This window comes from Sceloporus occidentalis, unplaced genomic scaffold (genome assembly GCF_023333645.1).
Source record: "Sceloporus occidentalis isolate IW3139 unplaced genomic scaffold, rSceOcc1.0.p SCAF_136, whole genome shotgun sequence".
NCBI classification, from domain to species: Eukaryota; Metazoa; Chordata; class Lepidosauria; order Squamata; family Phrynosomatidae; genus Sceloporus; species Sceloporus occidentalis.
Window position 1 is genome coordinate 225,994 of NW_028317116.1, and position 24,128 is coordinate 250,121.

Here is a 24,128-nt window from a genome sequence, read left to right on the forward strand (position 1 = left end):
CTGTGATACACAAAATTATACCTCACAGGAGACAGACATTTTTCCCTTAAAGTATTATTTATTTAAAAAAAAATATATATTTTTTTAAAAATTATAGTTTAGCCGGCAAGTGTCTCTCCAGCTGGTGTTGACATTTCAATGACATGAAGCAACATTCGTTCAGACGTAGGCTGGCTGAGGGTAGTTAGAAGTGAAGTTTAAGAACAATCCCTAGTATCTGTTATTATATTTTTCTATCAATTTTATCACACAGTCCCAAAAAGTCTATCGCTAGTTTATTCACTCAGCCTCTGTCTCTTTACTGAACACATAGAGTATTAAGAAAAGGTGGAAATGTATTTCAGGACAATGCCCTAGACATTAACCGCTTACGAAGCAGTGATTAATATATTAGTATGCTTAAAAAAATACAAAAGCTGTTTAACTTTTTGTTTTGTTTTATTTTTATTTATTTTTTCCTTAAAATCCTAGAGTTTTTAGGATACAGTGTTCTGCAGAAATTGTTCCATTCTATACCCCTTTGGAGACCTCCCACCAATTAAATTTTCTGTGTAATTTAACTATTATTAAGCTAAACTATGACATATATCCTAACAAGTTTGATCATCATAGGCATCCAGAATGTCAGTAGCAAGAACTTTTCTTCTTGGAATACAACTTAATTCTATCAATTCAACTAAAGAAAATGTAATTCCCAAGGTAAGTGTGAATCAAAGCGCGTGTATGGACTTATGCTACATCTTTATTAGGCTTTACAGATATGTAGCGCATTCGACCCCTAGCGAGGTCTGTAATTCTCACAACTTAACCTTTATGGATTTCAGAAGAAAAATGCAACAATATTTTATTCTTGGTGATTTCAACGTTGGAGTGAGATGAAGACCGAACTTTCTCGTCTCCGAATGTTTATCATTTACAGAGGGCAAACGTGAATTAGATGGGAAAGAGAGATGAGTGGGCATCAGAGACAGAGGGATGTGATGGTACCTAGCTTGAGGTTGGCACTGATCCTGTGAGCTGCCAGCGAGGGCCAGGCTACGCCAGTACAGCTATTCTAACAAGTACATAGCGTGCAGTCTCGGGCTCACTCCGCCTGCCTGTTCCTCGCTGCCCAGTGCTGCTTAAGGCATTTCATTCAGAATTAAGCTGCTCTCTCTCTTCTCTGTCTCTCTCGCACACACAAACATACTCTTCTACATTCTACTCCCTCCCTCTCTCCCATGTAATAAGGGCATCCCTTTCCCTCCCTGAGAGAGAGGATTGTCTTAGCTCTCGGTTAAAGGCTCGTGGTCTACGCTGAGTGAGAACACACCAAAGAAGACAAAATTTTCATCCTTCTCGCAGCTCTGCCTGCCGAGATAAGCGAAGTCACCGGGAGACGGACCTTTAAGGAGAGAAGGACCGTACAGGCTACATCTGACACAACGAGCTGAGAGACCCACCGGCTTTCTTTATTTTTCTTCTCTTTTATTTTTTCTTACATCTTTGGGTTTCTTCCCTCTGTTTTTCCTGGCACTGTGTTTTCTTTTTTCTTTTGGGTGGGGGGGAGCACACGGAATAAGACGTGGGGTGCAGAGAGGATAATTCTGTACTTTTTTGGGGTAAAAACAGAGTGATCCGGAAAGCCGAGAAGGGGAAAGGGGCAAAGGGGTTGCCCCAGGATCTCGGACGCCCCTTGTCTCCCCAAACTTGATTGCCAATGCCCATCGAGATAGTCTGCAAGATTAAGTTTGCAGATGAAGATGGGAACCAGAAGGAGAAGGAGGAAGGTGAAAGCGAAAGCTTGATTGGGGACGAGATTCCTGTTGTTGGAAGGGACTTGGCAGGTTTTGCTAGCACTAGTACCCTGCACGGCCTGCGGCATATCTTCCGAACGGGCAGATTGGGCATCAAACAGACTCTCTGGGCTTTGGCATTCTTGGCGTCGCTGTTATTCTTTCTGTACCAGGCAGCCAAATGTGCCTTGTTTTACCTCGAGCACCCACATGTCACTGCCTTGGACGAGGAGGTGATGAACGAGATGATGTTTCCAGCGGTCACCATATGTAACATCAACCGTTTCCGGCACTCGGCTCTCACGGATGAAGACATTTACCACTTGGCCAATTTGACTGGACTCCCACCAAAGGACCGGGATGGACACAAAGCATCGGATTTAATGTACCCCGACCCTGACATGCTGGACATAGTGAATCGGACTGGGCACCAACTGGGAGAGATGCTAAAAAGCTGCAACTTTAGTGGGGAAAACTGCACTGCTCAAAACTTCTCGGTGGTGAGTCTCCGTTTATCTCACTTATTGTCTTTCCTACACAAATGCATGAGATTTACAGTCTGCAAACAATTATATATGCAATGTTTCCAGTCCCTGTGTGATCGATGGAGGGTCCCCGTACCCCCCAGTGAGAAGGAAAATGTCACTGGGCTGTCAATCTACTGAAGTCGGTTCCCCGATCACATCATTCTGACAGGATCACTCTGCAGAGAGGACATGGACAAAGTTAGATTGTGATATCAGACGGGGGATTCTAACGCTTAAGATACATTTTATCATTGGGTCCCTTATGAATTCACTCCAATAAATGATTATCAAAGCTTTTAACCCTTTATCTCTTAAACAAAATCCACTAAAAGAACCCTTTGTGCTTGTGAGGGTCAGCGATCGTTCACCGGCTGCAGAATGTTGACAAGACTATCAATTAACTCTCGATTTCGGTTCCTCTACATGTTCCTGCGCTAATTAAAGATGGAAAAAAGAATGTATGATGTGGATGAAATCCCTGTTTTAGGGGATTAAGTAGATGACATATCCATTATTATTTTGCTCTTGCTTAACTTATACATTTATTTTTTTTTGCTTAAGTTATACGTTTCTATAAGATTACATTAAAGAGTTCATGAAAACAGCGCTGGGGAGACATTATTAACCCTCGAGTGTCACATTGCTGTGCAAGCACCTAGCACTTTAAACTTTAACCCTTTATGTCATGAAAGTCCTTGCAGCATTTAGCAGTCATCCCTTCCCCGGTGGCAGCCAAGTGGTTAATTTGTTTCACAGATGATTATGTTAACCTGTTGTGGTTGTTAAATCCTGAAGCTACCCACCGGAGGGGGGGGGGAACGAGTGTCCGAGGGACTTTGATATTTTAGTGGCACGGAAATCATCCACCAGGCCAACAAAACACAGACTCTGAAAACGTTTATAATGCAGATTAAATCAATGGAACTCTTTTTAACCATTTGTTTGCCTTTTGCTACAAAAGAATATTTATGTCGCAAAACTTAATAAAATGTTGTTTAGCCTCAAATAATAACATAGATTCATTTTCTGATGTGGGCTTTGTGTGTAATATTGTGAGCGTTACACAGGTCATTAGTTAGATAGGTTTATTCCACTCAATCGGACAAGCGATATTGACAAAAGGGAATGGGAACGCTGCCGCGGTAAATTTGCTAAATGCCTTTTGATGTGCACTGCGCTTTCAAAGTGTTGATATTCTTCAATTTACAAGATAACTCATCTAGAAAAAACAGATGGACCGTTCTGAGACACTTTGCCCAAACTGTAGGTCAGGTATATGTCCTCGTATGTTTTTATTTGCAACTGTGGTGAACATAAACAGTTACCAATAAGAGTCAAAAAAATTAACTCTTTTGTTGCTAGCATGGGGTAAGAAACCATACTGGCCAGTAGATGGCGCCGTTGTGTTGGTTGTATATGCAGGGTGATGCTACAGCGCCTTCTTGTGGTGTTTTGGGGTATAGCAAGCAACTTTTAGAGAGCCCAGAAGCTGTGGGGTACATTGATTATAATTACATATTTTTAGTGCCGACAGATTTGATGATCCACACTATGTTATATAGACAATAAAAAATATACGCAAACATCGATAGCGGGTGTGAAGCGCCCTTTTAGCCACTAGTTAATTGGTATTAAAAAAATATAAATATGTCTTCTTTAGAGTTGGTGTTTGGGTCATCAAGTGAGCCTGATCTGTGTCGTAATGGTTTCTTTGATGCATCTGGGTTGGATTTATTAAATGGTAATACCTTGCAGAACTGACGTGAGATCTCTGATTCATATGTTAGTAAATCTCTCCCGCTTCCACATTAGGCATTGGCTCAACTTACCATGCATCATCCGGCTTACATATCGGGGAAAAAGTCAATTGTTTAACCGTTTTTTTTTTAGAATTTTGTCTGACATTCTAAAAAAAAATAAGAAAAAATCATTTGAATCCATAAAAATATTGGTTCTGTTTGTATTGATTTACTGTGCGTTGGTGCTGATTATATATGCATTGGATGCACAAGCCAACACTCATTGCTCATGTTTCATACGACAAAGAACAGCTATAGGTAACAAAAATACTGAACGCTTTGCCAAAGGGGACACCTCCATCAATACAGACCTCCACGTACAATCGTTTTCTATCGCCTATGTGTTCGCTCGGAGTATATGTTTTCCTTTTATTTGTTTAGTTAAATATGAAATTTACTATATTCCTTTAAAAAATGTTGCGTCCACCGAACGTGCAGCTTTTACTGACCAGGGCAGCAGATGGGAGGCTGAAAATCAGCAAATAAAAACGAACGTCAAGGAAATAGATGCCTACGTTTAAGAGAGATGAAAGACGAAATGATAAAAAAAAAAAGGAGGATTTTAACTATTGAAGTGCCAGGGGATAAGTAATGCATCGCGTGCTCTTTATATTCCAGACCTGGCCGGCCCAGCTATTATCCATAAGGCTTATTCACTAAGCAGCTGTTTGGGGAGAGGTTAAGAAAATAAAAAAATCTAATCTTGCGGAATAAAATGTGTACGGCTACTTTGTCCCGTTCTTACAAGAAGAAGTCACTTGACTGACCTGTTTATTGCCTAAAAAATAAAAAAATTTCACAACTCACAAGCAAATACGTGTCTGTGTTACCGAGGAGTTTTTTGGGGAAAATGACAAAGAAATATGTTAAAATATCCCTGAATTAGCTGAGAATTGTTCCTTTTAGTTGACAATATATGTTACTTTTAGAGAGAAACAGTACATGATTTTAACTGGTCCCAGATGATTAAAATTGCATTTCTTGATATGGTTATTACATGTGGTCAACATTATGACATCATAAATTAGCTTCTTTGTTTATATGATTTTGGGCTGAAGTTGTAATTAAACATCAGAGCCCCTTTTGACTCAAAATCAAATGACGGTCTTTAAGATTTTTATCTGGTTTTATCAGATTGTTCTTCTTTCTTTATAAGAATAGAAAAGTTTTAGAAATAATTAGTTAGGGTCAATTGCTTTCCTAGCAGAATTGTATCACAAAACCCACATAGTTATCCGCTAAAGACCCTTCTACTTAACCCTCCTTCTGTTGGGAGCTGGGATATAAACAAAAGGAGCAAAATTAATTAATGGATCGTCTCAGGGAAGAGAGGATTCCAGAAAGTTGAAAACCAGATATTGATATAAAAATGTCCCTAACCGGCACTGAAAAGCTGAAGAACCCAAGTCACCCAAAACAACCTAGTGGAGGTTCTTTCAATTTTTGATGGAACAATATTGTAACAATCACAAACCAATGAAATAAAGCTCTTGTTCCACTTGTTTCACTTTATAGGCTTATAATATAGACATGTCAGATAAATAAAAGCAGCAACTCCTAACACTCACAGGCAGCGCAGGGGGTCATTCTTAGGCGGTGGTTTAGTTTACATTCATTTTTCAAATACAGTGAACATTTTTAATGGCATTGACCGCCTTTTCCTAGATTCCCGCACAACACTGAATTAGTTAATCCGGTGCCTAGCTTGACTATTATAGGCATCAGCAGAAGTTTCCAATCCATAGTCCTTCCCTTGGGTAGAAAGATTCAGCTCCAGATCAGCCAGGGGATATTAACAACAGCGCACCCCTGCCTGGAGAGGAACTGCAGATTCCAGCATCCGCTCCAGCGGGTAACTCACCCCCCCCAGGAGACTGGGGTTACATGCCGGAGGGGAAATTCTATTTTTTTTAGTTTTTCTATTAAGAGCTTTTTTTTTTCCGCCATTGCCTGAACATAGAAGAATAAAATGCCATTTTTTTCCCACCTCTTTAAATCACCTGTGGACCATTATTATCCTCCTGACCAACGAGGGGTTAAATATATACATATTGCGTTATTTCTATAAACTACTAGTTCCATGTTTAATGTACATGCGCAAAATAGTTGACCTCCGGCGTCCTGCTGCTGCAAACTACATTGACTTCATTTTTGATTCATGAGAGTCCTAGACCACGGCACCTGGATTAGCTGTAATTTGCAAAGAGGCTGACTGAGGATCATGAGAATTGTAGTCCGCTACAGTTGGAGTTTTTGTTTAAATAATAAAGTAGTATTAAATTAGTATTCTATTTACATTACCCAGATCAAATCATTTTAAAGTACTTCTAGTTACACCGCGACTATCAACCTTTTAGGACTGCAAGCATCAGACTTTGTTCCTGATGCCCACGGGGGGGGCCAGCATGGGCTATAGTGGGCCCTGACTGTTGTGCGGAGGAGGGGTAGGTTTTTTGGTGGGAATTTCGGGGTGGAGTTGGGGGTAGATTATATAAGTGGCTGCTTTCCCGGGCTCAGGAACCATTTTTTGTGGTTAGCTTACCTGGTTGCGTGTCCCTCCCTCCCTTTTTGTTTTGTTTGAAGGTTTGTGTCGTTTGTCACAGTCTGTGGGCGGCAGCTTGCCAGGTATCCAGGGGGTTAATGTGGTGGTAAGTGAATGGTTGGTAACATCTGGTGGGAGGTTCTTGGCTGTCAGTGCTGGAACCTCAGGTCAGGGTGGGGGCATCTCGGTATGTCCCTTCCTTAAGTGGCATTTGGTTCTGGTACCTGGATTACTTGGCAAGCTTGGGTGTTTTATTGTATATATTTACATGTTGGTGTTTTGAGTCATTGTCGTTGTTAACGCACCGATGTTTATTGTTTCAGGTTTTGGCGTGACAATGACTCTAATAAATAAAATTGGCTGTGGCCTTTTCTCATCCATATTCCTTTTCTGTTCCCGGAAGATCGAAGCTACAACAGTCATGAGTCTTAGGGTTTTTACCCCAATCTCAGGGTGAAGGGGCAGGTTCATAGGGTCACATAGTTTGGAGCCGATTGCTACATATTATACTCTGATTTAATTAGATCTGAGCATTCCAGTTGGTTGCTTCTAGGATGAATCATCCTTCTTAGAGGCCCCTAATCCAAGTACCCATCTTCCCTCCCCATTGCCCCTCAGAATGTTTGCTGGGTATGAGGGTATCGCAGGGTTCTACAGCCCTAAAACCCCCCAAAATGTATATAGAAACAGCAGGAAACGTTTTTATAAATTCAGCTGGGTCAATAAAATAGACTAATGTGATTATACTAACCTCTAGCTCCTGAAGCTGCCCCTGGGAAGGGTATAACGCTATGCCAGCGCCGTGGGCCACGTTCACTCAGGCCCAGCAGGTTGAGTCTGAGCACTGGAATATGACATCATTTCCTGGCGCTCAGACATAGGCGGTGTGTGAGGACCGTGAGGGAACAAAAGAGCTGACACAGGCCTACCCCTTCCTGAGCTGACAAAGGTAAGGGTGTGTATGTGTGTTAGTATGTTAGCGTGTCTAAGTATGTTACTGTATGTGTTTATGTTAGTATGTGTGTAAGGATGTTAGTCTGTGTAAGTATGTTACTGTATGTGTTTATGTTAGTATGTGTGTAAGGATGTTAGTCTGTGTAAGTATGTTACTGTGTGTGTGTTAGTATGTGTGTAAGGATGTTAGTCTGTGTAAGTATGTTACTGTGTGTGTGTTAGTATGTGTGTAAGGATGTTAGTCTGTGTAAGTATGTTACTGTGTGTGTGTTAGTATGTGTGTGCGTGTTATTATGTGTGTGTTAGTGTCTACACCCCTGGAATAAAACATGTCCCTCTTTGGCCATTGGAAGGGGACGGCATCAGATCCTTTTTTTCTTTGTACTTTTTAGGCTCTTGTAAAAAATGAACCTATTACGTGATACCCGCGTTGGCCATTACAAAGCGTACATATTTATGCAAAGCGCGACGGCCTTTCGCGGGGAGATCTGTTTGCTTTGTCCTCTGACATGTTTGCTGAAGACGGTATTTATTACGCAGCGGCAGTAAAGACGGTGATATTGCCGGACAATCGTCCTCCTCGGGCAGTTTAATGGCACGGGTGATGATCTTCCTGTCTTTTCCTCTGCATACATTTCTGAGATATCCTCTGAATCTGAAGGATACCCCTGCTGAGCCGGAGAGAGAATTCAATCAGATACCCCCCTCCCCGGCCGGCCACTTACCTGGAGAGACTCGGCTGAACCCTCGTCTGGAGTGGCACGTTTCCCTGCTTATGACATCCCCTTTCCACTCTCTCCCCAGCTGTGAGAGTTGCGCATGCTTCTCCGTATGGTCATGTACAAACCCAGCGTTATTAAAGCAGCGTGATAGCATTGCTGTGCTGACGGCTGGGATATGACTTGGGTAATATGCGCTTCTATTTTCTGATAACTTTTTTTCCAAGAAAAATGTGTCTATTTGAAAATTGCCAAATTTAAGACAATGAAGACTTTTACTGCTGGAAAGATTACTTTTGGTAAAAGCGGGGCTTCAAGAACCGCAAGTGCCCAGGAGCAAAAGACGTTTCTTTTTCTCTCTTCCAAGCCGATCGGGTGTTTAGTTGAATAGGATTCTGATTATTTATTAAAGAGGGAGTTTGGGGGAGAGCTGAACATTTCGGCTTCCCCGTAAGGCTTTGTCTCTCCTGTGGAATGGACCAGCTGGCCCTGCATAATGTTAAGTAGAAGAACTCTCCCTGTTCTAAGGATACATTATACTGGCCAATCTCTATCTTAACATTTTTCCTTAGGTTACTGTCATGGTAGCATGCTTTATTTTAACTATTTAAAAAAAAAGTTTTTTTTCTGGAGGTGCACAACCAGTGCCCATTAATAGGGTCCAGCCTCCCTGACTTGTCACGGGGCCCCTCATTGGTCCTCATAGCCTTCTACATGTCTGGTGCCCGGCACGTTTTGGGGCCAACATGCTATGAAGTTGGCCAACATCAATCAATATGACCAATGCCTGTGTAAGCCAATGAGACCCTATTCTCGGAGCCCCCACCATGGCCAACAGCGTGCTCAAGGTACATCCAAAACCCAAGTCCATTTGACATTCTCCTCCCGCTGCTCATATATCAGAGACAGATTCCCTGAACCACCAACGTCCGCCATCCTCCCTCATACTGAACGCACCTTGGAGCTGTTCATACACATCACGGCCAAAAAAAATTCTTGCGCATTAGTAAATTACCTCTTGGCTTTCCCTGTCCCCTCTAAGATTTATTCCACCCCCACTTTCCCCGTCTTCCAATCCCACATCCCTCCCTGGACATCTCTCTCATTCCCTCTGGTCTTCTTTACCTATATTTTTCCCTGTAATTATATATTACATACATTTATTCCTCTTCATTCATTCATTTTTTCCCCTGTCTCATTCCCTTAAAATTAACCATTTCAGTAACAAGCTGGGTGCTGCAAACCCTCCTGGCTCCCACAGGGTTATAATACCCGCACAGCACTTTAATCAGCTCACAGTCGCTGCCCTGACTTGTGCGGAGCAGGAGCCGGCGATAATGCCAAATTAAATCTTATTAATTATAATAATTGTCAGCTTGGCCTTTTCCTTTGTTAATTAAATAATTATGGAGCTATTGTTTGACAAATAAAATCATATCATTACGCTTGTTCACAAGATAAATATGGGTTTAATAGTTCGGTTCACCCACCTTCCTGTTCAAATGTATACTCGATACTCTAATACGGCTTCACAACCTGTTCATGGATACCCAGTATTAGTCCGTGAATAAGCAATATTTTGTGGTTCCAGCAGCTGCCTCCTTCTATTGGGGTAAATGCATGCACAGCTGGCAACACTCCTGAATTTACATAGAAAGTCCCAACAATTGGGCTTTTGTTCCAGATGCCCTTGAAAATGTCTTGTTCGTTGTCAGCGTAGCATACATGTCCGAATCCAGCTGGAATATGATATCATGCTATTGTCCACTTGATGTAGGCAAGGTTGGGTATGATGTCACTTGCCCCAAGCGTGGGGCATTAGAAACCTGGTATGTGAATGCAGCCCAAATTCATGCATTGGGAAGCCTGGCAAGGGGGCATCAGGGTAATTGCCTCTTGAGCTAGGATTGCCTCATCAGCCAATTTTTCCAGGACATCAATTAATTACCTAGCCACGGCAAGGATCATCTAAGAATTATCTTGATTAAGTAACTGACTCCATTCTCTGACTTTATCCACCCCACATACTGCAAGACGCTGGATGAAAGCATGTGAAATATATGTGGGTGCCACAACAAAAAAGATTATCGATGTGCCAAGATTGTTGCCAAGACAGACTTTTCCTTTTTTCCCAAATATTTTAACTTGCAGTGCCACCCGTATCCAGCAGGTCTAGTGCAGCGTTTAGGCACCATTGCACCCTGACTGGCTCCGTACTATGCTCCTCCTGTGGGTTTTGTCCTTTTGGCGACTCTGTGTGGACAGGGTTAGATGCCGTTTTGACATTCTTGCCCCCACCCCTTACATTTTGCCAAATCATTTCCCACTGGTCACATTCATTCTTAATATTAACATCTCCTCGTACTCCGTGATTCTTTTTAATCTCTTCTTTCTCCTATTAACTTTTATCATTCCTGCCTCGAAAGGTTCTTACTGCCAACGCTCTCTTCCTTCTAGTCTCTTCTTTCTAGTCTTATGCTGCAGACCTCAGTTCCCTCCTTCTTACCTTCTTATCTTTTGTCTCGTCTGCAAGGCAATCCTTCTCCCTCTCAGAACCCATTCTTCGTCCTTTATTCCGGCCGGTAGTCTCGGTCTAATCACCGGCTTGTGTTTCTCTGCACCATTAATATCCCTGTTGATAGCAGCTCATTCCATTTAGTTTTGGGGATATTTCCGCAGCACCATCGGAATTGCCAGCTATTCCCCTACAAGCATATCCCTGCCAAGACTTATTCTTCACCCAGAACAGGTGAAGAACAAGCAGAGTAACTCTGTGTCATCCGGACAGAGACATGTCTACATACCACAAGCTATTAAATAATCATGGATTCACAAACCATGTGCCACATAAGCAGTTATAGTACATTTGGCTCCATCTTCAAGACCTTAATACATTGTATCCAGATAAATAACATAAAACAAAGCTCAAAAAACAAACAAAAGAATTTATTATTTTTGGGATTCTTTCCTTTTCGCCCATTTTCTGTTTTCAAATAAGTAAAGGTTACTAGATTAATTGCAACACAAATAAAAAACAATGTTGCAATAGATGTTGATTTATAAAACACCAAGGTTTTCATAGAGAATGTTCAATATTTGATGCATAAAGAATTATATTTATGTGATATGAGAAAACCACAAATTAAAACATGTTTACACTGAATATTGTACCAATACAAAAAAATAGATATAAGGGGGTGTAACCATGGGGAGGGACTTAATCAGGAAGAGGTGTGGTCAAAATAGGGTGTTTCTAAGGGCGGGGCATCACCACAGGGGGCCAATGGCTTTTTGTTGCCTGGGGCCCTGGATGGTCTCAGTCCGTCCCTGGTGTTTATAGATTGAAATAGGCAATGTACATGAATTAAAAACTCACACTATGTGTATATGAATTAAAAACTCACCTTGGGATCTGCTAATATCTTCCAATTAAGTTATCTCTCTCTCACAGTTAAGTTGCTGATTGATGTTTATTGGTTTGGGCAGGCTTTGTATGAGTGGGGGGGGGGCTGGGAATGTTGGAGCTCTTTATTTATGAATAAAGTATTTTTGGCCATGTCTACAGACCTAGGTAGTATACATGGTATTTTATATGAAATGTTATACTGAGTTAAGCATTCAGAGCAAACGCCGATATCAGTATAGGTTTTATAAAATCCAGCAATTATGTTTCTTATTTCGTATTCAATAAATAAATGTCATCACACAAGAAGGATACTAATTTGTGTCTACTGGTTACCAGGCTGCACATTGAAAGCAGTCGTATGAAATTATTCATATTGGTGGCAGAAGTGGGATACACTATTCCCTGACACTGCCGGCCATAAGAAGCAGTCGTGTCAATCGGTGACGTGGCGCGTGAATATGATGAAAGGACTCACAACGTGCGGTAAGGAAGGGCTGGGGTTTAGTGATGTGAAAAATGAATAATCCAGATTTTCAAGGCGAGAATTAAATCCAATTAATTTAAGGGGTGTTAGGTTATCTTAGTAATGATGCTCTGCCATTTTTCAAGGAGCTGTCACCAGATGACAGATATAAGGTGTCCTATGGGAGTGCTTAATTAACTAGGCAAATGAGCTGTGAGCATGTTAACGAAGAGATTATTAGCTTCTGTTACATGTTTGTTAGTGGAGGGGGGGTTTCATTGGGAGGAGAACACAATGCAAGTAGGTAAACAACAGAGATACACATTCACCATCTCTCTAACCAGGTGCCCTTAGGGGGGCAATAAAGGGCTGAAGCCAATCGAATCTCTGTAAGTTTGTAGCCCGATTTATTGAATTAAATTAATAATTTAATTTATGTTTGTCTATATACAGTATGACTGTCTGATTTATCCATAAATACAAGGAGGGAAGTGGTATGTTTTTCTGGCGCCAAATAAATATAAGTGGAGTAATTACCATAGCAACCAATGCTCTATAGAAATAACACAAAATAGACCTGTTTTAATAAAGTCAGATTTATTCGTTTTTATTTCTGAAAATAAGTTTAATGAAATAAAAAAATTCCCAGGTAAAACACAAACTAAAAAAATAGCCCTCTTACCATTTGGTTATTAGATGCAGTTCTTATAGAGGGACAGCACTTAGTTAACGGGGCGGTCGAAGCCTATCTCCCTTTCCAGCGGCCACTAACGTGGGAAAGAAGATATTAGGATCCAGTTACCTTTATGGCTGCCTGTCTCTGGGGGTAGGACGACTGTCACAACGTGGCATCTCCAAGACAGGAGTGCATGCCCTTTCGGTGGGAGATTATTTCCCCGGGGTAATGAGAGTGGGTATCACTGTATGCTGCGAGTTCATCGGAGGAAGACACATCCCTCTATCCCTGATTCCCATCAGGACTGTCTGCTAATTACATGTAATGATTAGACTATAAAAGCCTTTAACAGCTTATCTGTCACTAATTTATTAGGCTGTAGGAGACAAGCGGCGCTCACCTTTTGGAGATTCCCATCAATGCTCAGGGCGATTTCAAGCTTTGACTGCCAAAGGCATATACATTATTATTATTTATTGTTTTATATAGCGCCATCATATTCTGCAGCGCTGTACAATAGGTTTTGTGTTGTCTTCCATGTCATCAGTCCAAGTATCACATTTTATTAAATTTAATTCATAGCACCGAAGAAATGTATCATGTGTTTGTCCACACAAAAAAATAATAACATCAAAAAAATATATAAAATATATATATATATGGACTATCCATCTTATCTTCCTGTCCTCGGGATCTGCATGATTATTTTCCCATTAAGTTATCTCTTCCCTGTTATTAAGTTGCTGATTGTTGATTCAGGCCGCCTTTGTAAGAGAGGACATTGATCATTTATACGTTTGCTGTATGGAGACACATTATGGAGACATTGTATCTTGTACATAACCCCAATAAACAGAGAGTAGGAGTATGCCTGTGTTCTCTGTACATAGAGCCGTGTAATAGTTTGAGATTTCCTCCCTGTGCTGTGGGTGATGATGTCATACAGTGGCTACATCACTATACGCTTCAATCCACAATTTAAACACACGAGGTTATCTATCATCACAGAGTCGGGGAAATTATGTACATACAGAATAAGTGAGGAATTGCTTCACCATGAACTGTTTCTGTGTAGCAAGCAAGAATGCATGAATACATGAGCACTGGACGAATCCCAAGGACGTGGTTTATGGATTGCAGTTTTAAATTTGCCAAGTAATCAAACTATAATACAAAATATATTTTATATACTATAGAAAATAGTATTTGTTGTTTCTAAAATGGAACTCAGGCTTTAAAGTATTAAACCACTACAGTATTAAAACAAAACTACCAATAATATGTAACAATAAAAATATAGTGGTGACATCTCTAAATCTGCTTCCGTAGAATAATCAATGTTATTTAATGCACAGAAGAACATAAAACACAATTCAATGTATGGGCTAGTTTAAGGCTGAGATCTGCCATCCATCACATCCTTGACTTAACAAACCCCAAACTCGTTTTGTGCAGAGGCAGCCTCGCACTTAACGGTAAAATGAATTATTCCTGCGTATTATTGTGTACAGTTGGCCATTTTACCCCAGAACGCCTATAGATTCCCCACGTTACTGACGCCTACATGTAAAGTGCTGCCCCCTGCAGTATGCGGGATGTATAACCTCGCAGACAGGAATCAGTTATACCTCCCACATACTGCAGGGGGCAGCACTTTAAATGTACTGGTCGATGGGGGGGGGGGGTAAACACTTAATGGCTATTTAATGTTACAGAATCCCCTATATATATGTATCTGTTGGTTGCTTGCTGGTTTCTTGCTCGGTTGTATAGACCGCAGAGCTTTCTGCTACGACAATCACTAGTAAATGTAGCACAGTTTGCACATTATTTTGCATTGTCCACCAGCGGGCGAGTTATGACACAGACTGTTATCCGATGAGATCTAGTAAGCAATCCTCATAACTGGGAACTTTCCAGGTTTCCAAGTTAAAGCTCTGCTTCCCTGGGTCTCCAGATCAGCGCCTTCTTTTTTCAGACAGGAGAACGGCGTTTGCCCGTACCCACTGTTCCCTACTTTCCACCCTCAACAAATAAATTTTGTCTGGGGATAGCCCCATCTCTACACGTGGGTAGAAGAAGTGGGACATTTCCCGGCAGCCTACCTTGGAAGTTCCCAGGCATGGCTATCTTAGATCAAACTAAGCCAGGTACTAATCAAGTGTTCCCTCATCATAAACTCGGTTCCCATTTGCTGCAGTCACTCAGTGTGGCCCTATGCTGTTTGCATCGGCCCTTCTTCCTCTCAAACCCCTATGGGTTCTGGTTATTAATATGAACAGGTTGTACATTAACCCCTTCATGGAAACTACACGCATGTTGACGTGAGAACATAGCAGGGATTGCGGGTCATCCCTCTCGCCTTAACATCTTCCTTATAGCATCTTACATTAATATATTTAGGTATCTAATATGTATAAAGCACATACATAGCTTTAACCGGCAGCGTCCTCTTAGTATAAATAGTAACTTCTATAGTTGAGTTACGCGTTTGGTGCTCCTTTCTGTAAAGGCACATTATATACAGCCCGAAATCGTATACTGTGTGCCTATAGCTAGAAGGCGTCATGCCCGGAGATCACACACGGTTTACTTTTTCCCTTTTTCCTTTAGAGATTTAACACCCCGCGGAGTTATTATGTCTTTCAGCTCCCTTCCCCCTTTTGCTATAAAGCATTCTAATTATTGTTTTCACTTTAAAGAGTCGCGCGTATTGGATACAGAACCAGCATGCATATGTTTTGTGAAAACAAGAATTACAATTTCCGGAGCAGTGTGTTGGTCGTTTTTCTGGTCGTGAATGTGTTAAACGTGTGGAAATTCGAAAGAAGAAAAGGGACCGTTTCAAAGAGCTTATCGTAATGTTCAGCTACTTCGGGGTGGGGGGGTCGTAGAGACAAATTTCTGGGATCCCTAGCCTGGCTGGTATGAAATTTGTCCTCTTTGGAACTTTCTTGATTGTGATGTTGAGTCCCATAGAGGAACATAAATAAAGACGTTAGGGGGAGAAGCGATTAGACTCCGAGGAACCTCACGCGGATCTCTCCTCCTGACTCATGCGGATGGAAAGACGTGGATTTTAATTTATACATCAAAAGCTAGAATGAAAAAAACAAAACAAAAACCACAACTGAACAGCAGGTGCCATGTTCAAAGGGCTACCCCATTCTAGTAGTCAATAAAACTTCTCAAAAGGGATCCAGATCGGCATTCTCCTCCCTTCCTATTGGAGGAAAGTAAAATATAATTGGAAGAGATTATCCATTCTCAGTCAATTGGGGAGATCATGCAGGGTCACATAGATTGGATCCCCAAAGACCAGACTGCCTTCAATGGTGAGATACATGCTTTTAAGTCCATCAAAGGAGAACTTCATCTCCAGAAGCTTAGAGAATGATCACAGAGGTACACAACGTTTTACCCGATGCGATGTGAAAATGTACAACGTGTCACACTGATTCTACAGCCAACTAACTCTTAAAACAGTCCAGCTAAAAGGAAGACACAGGACGCCGACTTGTTTAGCTTCTGCCTTTGTGTGGTTTAGGATATCTCCAGGATATCTGTCCAACTGGTCCTCCAAGGACCTTCCAGATGCCTAGTAATCGGTCAGTTAAATTTGCTGTGCGTAGGATCGGTTTATGTTTTATAAGAGACACGCTGGGTATCTGACGAATGCTGATGCTTCCTTATAATGTTTATCCGAAGAGAAAATATCATTAAAGTATTATCAGAGAAGAAATGAGATTAGCTCTTAGTGCATTTATCTTCTTTTTCAGTTCTTCATTTGAGTTTAACGCTCGTTAATGAACTTGTTAATATTCTTGGGCAACAAAAGCAATATGTCACTTTTGGAATTGGGACTTGACTTCCCCCCACGTTACTGGAGGGTAGTAAATCAGGTCATTAGGAGATGGTTAACTTAGATGGTAGAATTCTATTCTACGGGTCAAGGTCAGGAATGGTTTTCTGTAAGCCTAAACAGAAGAGCCATGTTGGACCATATCCAATGCGGTTAGTCATGGCGCCCGTCATATATCCACTCAGGTTAACAATTCCTCGAAACAATTCTTTAATAATGAAAACATTTTGTGTTGTTTTTTGGTGATTTAACCTTTCTACAAAAGAACAAAATGAGATACACAATTGTCTCTAAATGCAACCTGATCCCCGCGGGGGCCAGCATGGCCAGAGTGGGCCCTGACAGGGTTCCCGAGTAGGGCCCGGCTTTGGCACCAGTTTGGGTTAGTTGGGTGTGGGGTTTAGGGGGTAGTTATTTAAGGGATTGTGAGATGAGGCTTAGGGTGTCACAGCCGGGTGGGTAGCTTACCAGGTATCTTGTGGGTGTGAATGCTCTGGGGGACAGCGTTTGGCGGGGGGTCCCAGTAGGTGGTGCTGGGAGCCTCAGGTTTGTGTCTTGTCCGTCCCTGTGTGGTGGTTCCTGGTAGGCTTTATGGTTTTTGTTAATTATTTATGTTTATTGATGTTATTTATTATTTTTATGTGTTCAGTTGGTAGTCCTTGCCCTGTTAACGCAATGAGGTGTCGGGCCTAAGGTTGCATGGCAATGACTTGGTTAATAAATAAAATTGGCTGTGGTGTTATTGGGTTAAGGTAAATTGGACGGGGGGCTGGACTGGAGATTGGGGGTACTTCAGTCATATATTTTATTGTTACTGTCTCTTTCTGTCCTGACTTTAACGTCTCGTTCTCTGTACACTTGCTGCTTTCCTCCGTAACCTCATTCTTTTCTCCCCATCTGTATAGTCTCTCCCCCGTCTTTACCCATTCTCTCATTATCTCTCTGATTTTTTTCTCTCCCCCCTTCCTCCTTTTCATCTCTCCGTGGTTTCAGGCTGTTTTATATTTCATAAGGAGAAAGAGACAGACGTATTTTAAACAATTATTGTTTTTTTCCACCTGGGTGAACAGAACGTGTTCATTTTTTTATGTCTGTGTTATTGTATAAACATTCTAAACCCTTCTAGATAAACTTCTTAGACATTACCTACCAACATCCGTCCCGTAAGTAAAGGGTTACACACTAATTATGCTAATCGGGTCTGTATCACATAGCTTCATGTTTCACATCCTTTCTTCTCTAGAAATAGAATTATCTACCTAATAATCCCAAAGTTATTATTTTTAAACAATTAGTGCTCTTAAGGGTCCAATAAACTCTATTTCCTTCTGAAATTACCTGGAGCTGCAGTAACCCAGGCCGTCTCCGACGTACTCTTACGGGTAAACAATAACATGCCACCAGATATACAAAACTGACAAAGAAAGTCAAAAGTGTTTTCATTTCATGTATTTTATATGTATTTTTGTATTAACATATTTTAAAGAGGGTTGCGCTCTTAATTTAGTGACCCTTAAGCCGTTTTATAGGGGACAATGCCAGCCGCTCCCTGATGACCTGTTCGTAAATAGGACTGAGAACAGAACAAGAGGTCATCCATTTAGACTCAAAGAAAGGAATTTACACTTGTAGCGGAAAGGGCAGTAAAGATGTGGAATCCGATCCCCACAGAGACAGTGCTCCGGCCCCCCCTTTGCGGTATTCAATGGGTGGTTTATCCTTCTGTTGAATGAACGGCAACATTGACCTTGATCACATTCAACCTGAATTTTTATAGGATAAAAATCTCATTCACTCTCTTCTTCATCTTTACCTTGGGCGCTCTCATAGCCCAGACCCAGAGCAGCCCCCTTCTGGGCCAGAACACCCCGGTACCCATGTGGCCGTTCTTCTCGAAGCCACAAGCACATTCATACGCACTGGGCAAATAAGGTCCGATTTAGACCATGCCACCAGTGCTGGGGAGCCGCTTGGTGTTCCTCGGATAAAACCCCGGCCGCTGGTGTATCACTTTAACCTCTTCATTGTCCAGTTGCAGGAGCCCATGGCCAGAAAATGAACACCTTACCATAACAAGGTGAACATGAAAAGGAATGGAGATCATCAATGCATAATATTAATTGATCTCTGAAAAAGTGCAGGAACAAAAAGGAGAACGAGATTCCTGCCACTTGAATGAAATTTAATTTGTGGGCATGCAAGTGGGACAAAGCTGTCTGCTCCTAACACTAGGGATGGTTTGCGCGGCCCGGAGCCATTGTGCACACAGCGATCTGCCCCGGTCCCGGCCGGCTTCTCCGTCTGGGAATAGCCAGCAGAATCTGTCAAATGCCAACGACACATCAAAACTAACATCACAAATATACACAGATCAAAACTAACATCCCAAATATACACAAATCAAAACTAACATCACAAATATACACAAATCAAAACTAACATCACAAATATACACAGATCAAAACTAACATCCCAAATATACACAAATCAAAACTAACATCCCAAATATACACAGATCAAAACTAACATCCCAAATATACACAAATCAAAACTAACATCCCAAATATACACAGATCAAAACTAACATCCCAAATATACACAGATCAAAACTAACATCCCAAATATACACAGATCAAAACTAACATCACAAATATACACAAATCAAAACTAACATCCCAAATATACACAGATCAAAACTAACATCCCAAATATACACAAATCAAAACTAACATCCCAAATATACACAGATCAAAACTAACATCCCAAATATACACAAATCAAAACTAACATCCCAAATATACACAGATCAAAACTAACATCCCAAATATACACAGATCAAAACTAACGCGACTCTGACAAACATACCCCGATAATAAATGATGTGACAAATACACAGCTCTGATGTGACAAATATTCACTAATCAGCATTAATACGATGGAGCTGATCCTAGCGGCGCTGATCTGGCAAATGTAGAAAACTGTAAAATAAAGTGTTCGTTATTATAATTAGACGTCCATGAGGATGGAACCAATATATATATATATATATCTATATCTATATACAGTATATATATTTATACACAGGCATTTGCAATTTTGCACGCCTCTTATGAATGAGAGACCTTCTTTTTCCTTGAAGTTTTATAGAGTTGTTAATAAAATAGGTTACATGTTTTGCTCCTGGCCATGATGTACCCGGTTGGCGCATGTCTGGTGTCTCTGTCATTAAAACTCCTTTTTTGCCAGTCCTAGCGCTAATATAGTCGCCTCTACAAACGCCACCAAGCACATTATTATTATTATTTTATTATTTTATTACAAAATATAAGAACTGCCCGCCGGAATGTCAGAATAACATCACTTTCGTCCCTTTCGTCCGCCAAAAGCTGAGAATTTCAAGATATCAGTTTTGACATCGTTTTGTTTGACATCTCAAATAAAGAACTGCAAACATATTAAAGGTTTCAGGGGCCATTTAATTATCTGCAGAGAGGGGCTGCCGGAGTAGTTGTAAGATCGCATTATCCATCGGAAAGAAGCAAATCATACAATATTAATCTCCCATTCAACAAGAGCCTCTGTATACAGCTCACTAAACTCTGCTCTGACACGCGGTCGTTTGCAAGGCTACTGAAGGGTTAAGCTCATTCTCGCCCATGATGGAATCCAAATACATTTTTTAGCGGGCGACAATAAATAACCTCAACGGAAGCGCATCTGTTGTATTTTAGAAGAAAGGGTCACTGGTTAAACAATTATTGATTGTTATTTTTAATGACAAATTAGGGGGTTTTTTCCCCTTCTCCGCCTCCGCTGTGCGAATTTTGAAAAGTAGCCAAACATATTAAGGAATTGAAGATATTTATCAAACTCTCGCCGCGTTAGCAGACTCCATGAAATGTGTCGGCTAGATTATCCTAGATGGTGGGTAAATTATCCAGATCTCTGCAGGAGGGGGAATCCAAAAAAACTGTTCTAGCTGCATAAAAAATAAAAACAGGAGAATAAATTGGATTTGGGTCATTTCCCGTGTTTTTCACATTCTATTAGTTGACTCCCTTTTTATCGCGGCTATAAAATTGAAGAGCTCATCAGACGACGCGCAGAAACAATAGCGCCATTTAGGAAAGCCGGTGGCCGCACGTTCGGGACCAGATGATTGCGCAGGACTTATTGAATATTGTTGAGAATTAGAATGATTTAGGTGGAAATGTTGTGTAAAGCCTGGTTACCTTTTTTGCGATTCCCAGACCATGGGCTGATCCACAGCCTGATCTCCAGATTTTTTTTCCATCCGTCACCAAAATTGGGTGTTTTTTTACAGAATGGAAAATGTTTTTAGGAGTATCCTGCAGTCTTTACGTTGTTAATCAGAAAGTAATGAAAGGCCGTTTTATACTTTTTGAATTGTGTTTTGATTTCAAGAGAAATACCACTATTAGCTATTAGATTAAAAACAACATTTTTACAAGCATTGTGCTTTCTTTTTAAAACACTTGTATTTTTTCCCCATAATATAATGTTTTCAGGCAGCTGCGTATCAGCCATGTGTATGTGTCCTTGTTTTCATTGGAAAACAATGGAATCACCCAGTCTGACCCTCTGACTAATGAAAGTCTATGGAGGAACGGACTTCATTAGCATTGCCAGAAAGCATCAGCTCAGTGTGGTCTTTGAGCAGACAAATGACTGACAGCAATGGCGGCCTCCAGGGGGTGCAATTGCCCCATTTCTCCTCTCCTGGATCCATACATGTTCCATACATTGTCAAAAAGGCACTTCTAACCACTGTGTATAGTAAAGAGATTTTTTTCTGCTGTAAAGACTTAAACCTTAATCAGTCGTTGGTGTCGTCTTAGATTCAGGAGACTTATCTGCCACCCTCAGCATCGGATCCCTATTATATTTTGGACACAAAAGGGTTGTACACAGGGCCGGCCTTAGGGGTGTGCGACCTGTGCGACCGCACAGGGCGCCATGGTTGCAGGGGCGCCTGACTGGGACTTAGATTAAAGCATCGTTTTGTTTTTTTTTGTGTTTTTTTTAAAACTTTATTTAACATCATTCATGTTAAATAAAGTTTAAAAAAAAAACGATGCTTAAATCTAAGTCCCGGTCAGGGGCGCCGAGCGGTTGCTCGTGAAGTTCTCGGCAACCGCTCGGCGCCCCTTACTCTCCGTGACTCCGTCGCTGTGCCGGCATCTCATGTTGAGCGCCGGACTATTCCGGCTCTCAACATGAAATGCCGGCACCGCGGCAGAGAGAGAAGACGGATGCCTCCCGCTCTCACCGCAGGACTCCGGCAACAAGGTAAGTGGGGGGGGGGGGTGTAGTTTGAAGGGTGTAGTTTGAAGGGGCAGAGGGGGGGGTGTAGTTTGAAGGGGCAGAGGGGGGGGTGTAGTTTGAAGGGGCAGGGGGGGTGTAGTTTGAAGGGACAGGGGGGTGTAGTTTGAATGGACAGGGGGGGTAGTTTGAAGGGGCAGAGGGGAGGGGTAGTTTGAGGGGCATGGGGGGGTAGTTTGAAGGGGCAGTGAGGGGGGCGCCAGAGGAGTAGTCCGCACAGGGCGCCACAACGCCTAAGGCCGGCTCTGGTTGTACAGGAAGGGTACCAGTTATTTTAAACATGCGATATATCATAAAATACTGGAATCACATCTCAAACTATAATGCAGATATACACTGTCAGAAATGAAGGAAATTGGATATTATCAATTGCAAAAAAGGGTAAGTAAAATTTTTAGTTTTAGAAATACTCGTTTTTTTTTTCATCACCCATACCGAGCGTTTATTGAATACGTAACGGAGTTATTGTAAAGGGATAATATAACTTCACCGCTTTATGAATATGAAGAATATCTAAATGATATCTCATGTAGGAATAACTCAAGGAAAGTGTAGCCACGGCACATCAAACACCGTTTCCAGGCTTTGTCAGAATCTAAAAAAAAAGAAAGGGTTAATTAATAATTGAATAAATTAACCTTTCCTCTTTTTGTAAAAAAAAAAAATGAAGCCCTCTGCATGATTGTTTTAATCTGTGGGTTAATTACGCAATTAATATGTGAAGAGTTTAGAAGAGTGATGTTTAATTGAAGAAAACATGTAACATTTTTGAATGCTTTGTTCTGAACTCTTAACCCTTACATTTCTGGCCTTTTTGCTGCACAAAGAACGATGATGATTATCACCAGGGCACAATTAATATTTTATTTTGGGGCATCTCTATCTTTCCATGTGTAACGCTCAGGCAAAGGGGATATTCTTGATTTGTTTTCAATGAGCTTCTTGTGTGGCAGTATCTCACATGGGAGTAACTCTTACTTGCATTATTATTGGCCATTATGACCATGCATGGTCAGGCATGTTGTCCGCCCATAAAATGACTCTTCACTTTGCCACGTCCCACCGGGAGTAGCTTTGATTGACTCCCTAGTCATATGTATAAGCTGTACCGTATGAATATTCACAGCGCAGGTATCAAAAGTTGGGCTCGGTGCTGTGCGAGGGGAGTCTCTAGCACCTTCAGCTTGTCTGAGACGCTATTAGGCACTTTCCGGATGAGCTTCACCTTCCATCTCTCTAACCACCTCCTTGCAGCCGGTGATAAGACTGAGGTCCGCCAGGCGTCCCCGGAATCAGTCGCGTGACTTTGATGTGTAATAGTGTGAGAGCGTAGGGCTTGGGGGCACAATTTGCCACACACACAGCTCCCCTCCTGTTCTATTACAGATACAAACACTTCTCTCCGAGGGTTCGAGGGAAACAAGAAGGTAAGAGACAGAACGAGGAGGACAGACACTGCGCCAAGCAGAAGAAACAGGAGGAGGTGACATCGAAAAATAGTGCCGAAAAGTCAAGGACGTCAACGAAAGACAAAGTAGGGCATAAAAAGAGACTTGGGAAAATGTGATAGGAAAGAATATGAAATAAAACAGAAAAGAAAAGGAGAACAAACATCTACATATCAATAGACCAGGCTGAGACATAACAGAAGGCAATTTAGGGGAAAAGGGGTCAGATTTGTAATTGACCCATATTATTTAAATTTGTATATTCTGTGTTGGTTCCACCAAACTGTTCCCACTCGCCCCCCCCTCCCCATAAGGAATCTGTTTATATCACCGTCCTATTAATAGGATAATTAAAGTACCGACGGGTCTGATTATAAGCTGAAATGGAATATTTAATTACAATTAGAAGTTGAATTAACCAACGCCATGTGATTACAATGTAGCGCACGAGGCAGAGACATCCTGTTCCGTTCAAACAGCGGTTCAGATCCGGCTGAGGTTTCGGGAGATTGGCCCGAGGCTTTTCTTTTGGGAAGCATTTTTTGGCCAATCTGCAAAAAAAAAAAAAAGTTTGAAAATAAGAACGAAATAAGAAAAATAGCAATTATAAAATA

At 41.4% G+C, this 24,128-nt stretch overlaps 1 protein-coding gene across 1 annotated transcript in view; it reads left to right on the forward strand.

The window, feature by feature from the left end:
• The first annotated feature begins 1,699 nt into the window (after positions 1 to 1,699).
• Positions 1,700 to 24,128, forward strand: part of LOC149281252 (acid-sensing ion channel 4-A-like) — a 76,851-nt gene continuing 54,422 nt past the window's right edge. The window contains exon 1 of the mRNA XM_089499459.1: positions 1,700 to 2,275. Within this exon, the coding sequence (XP_089355585.1) occupies positions 1,700 to 2,275 (576 nt within the window). The remainder of the gene's footprint in view (positions 2,276 to 24,128) is intronic.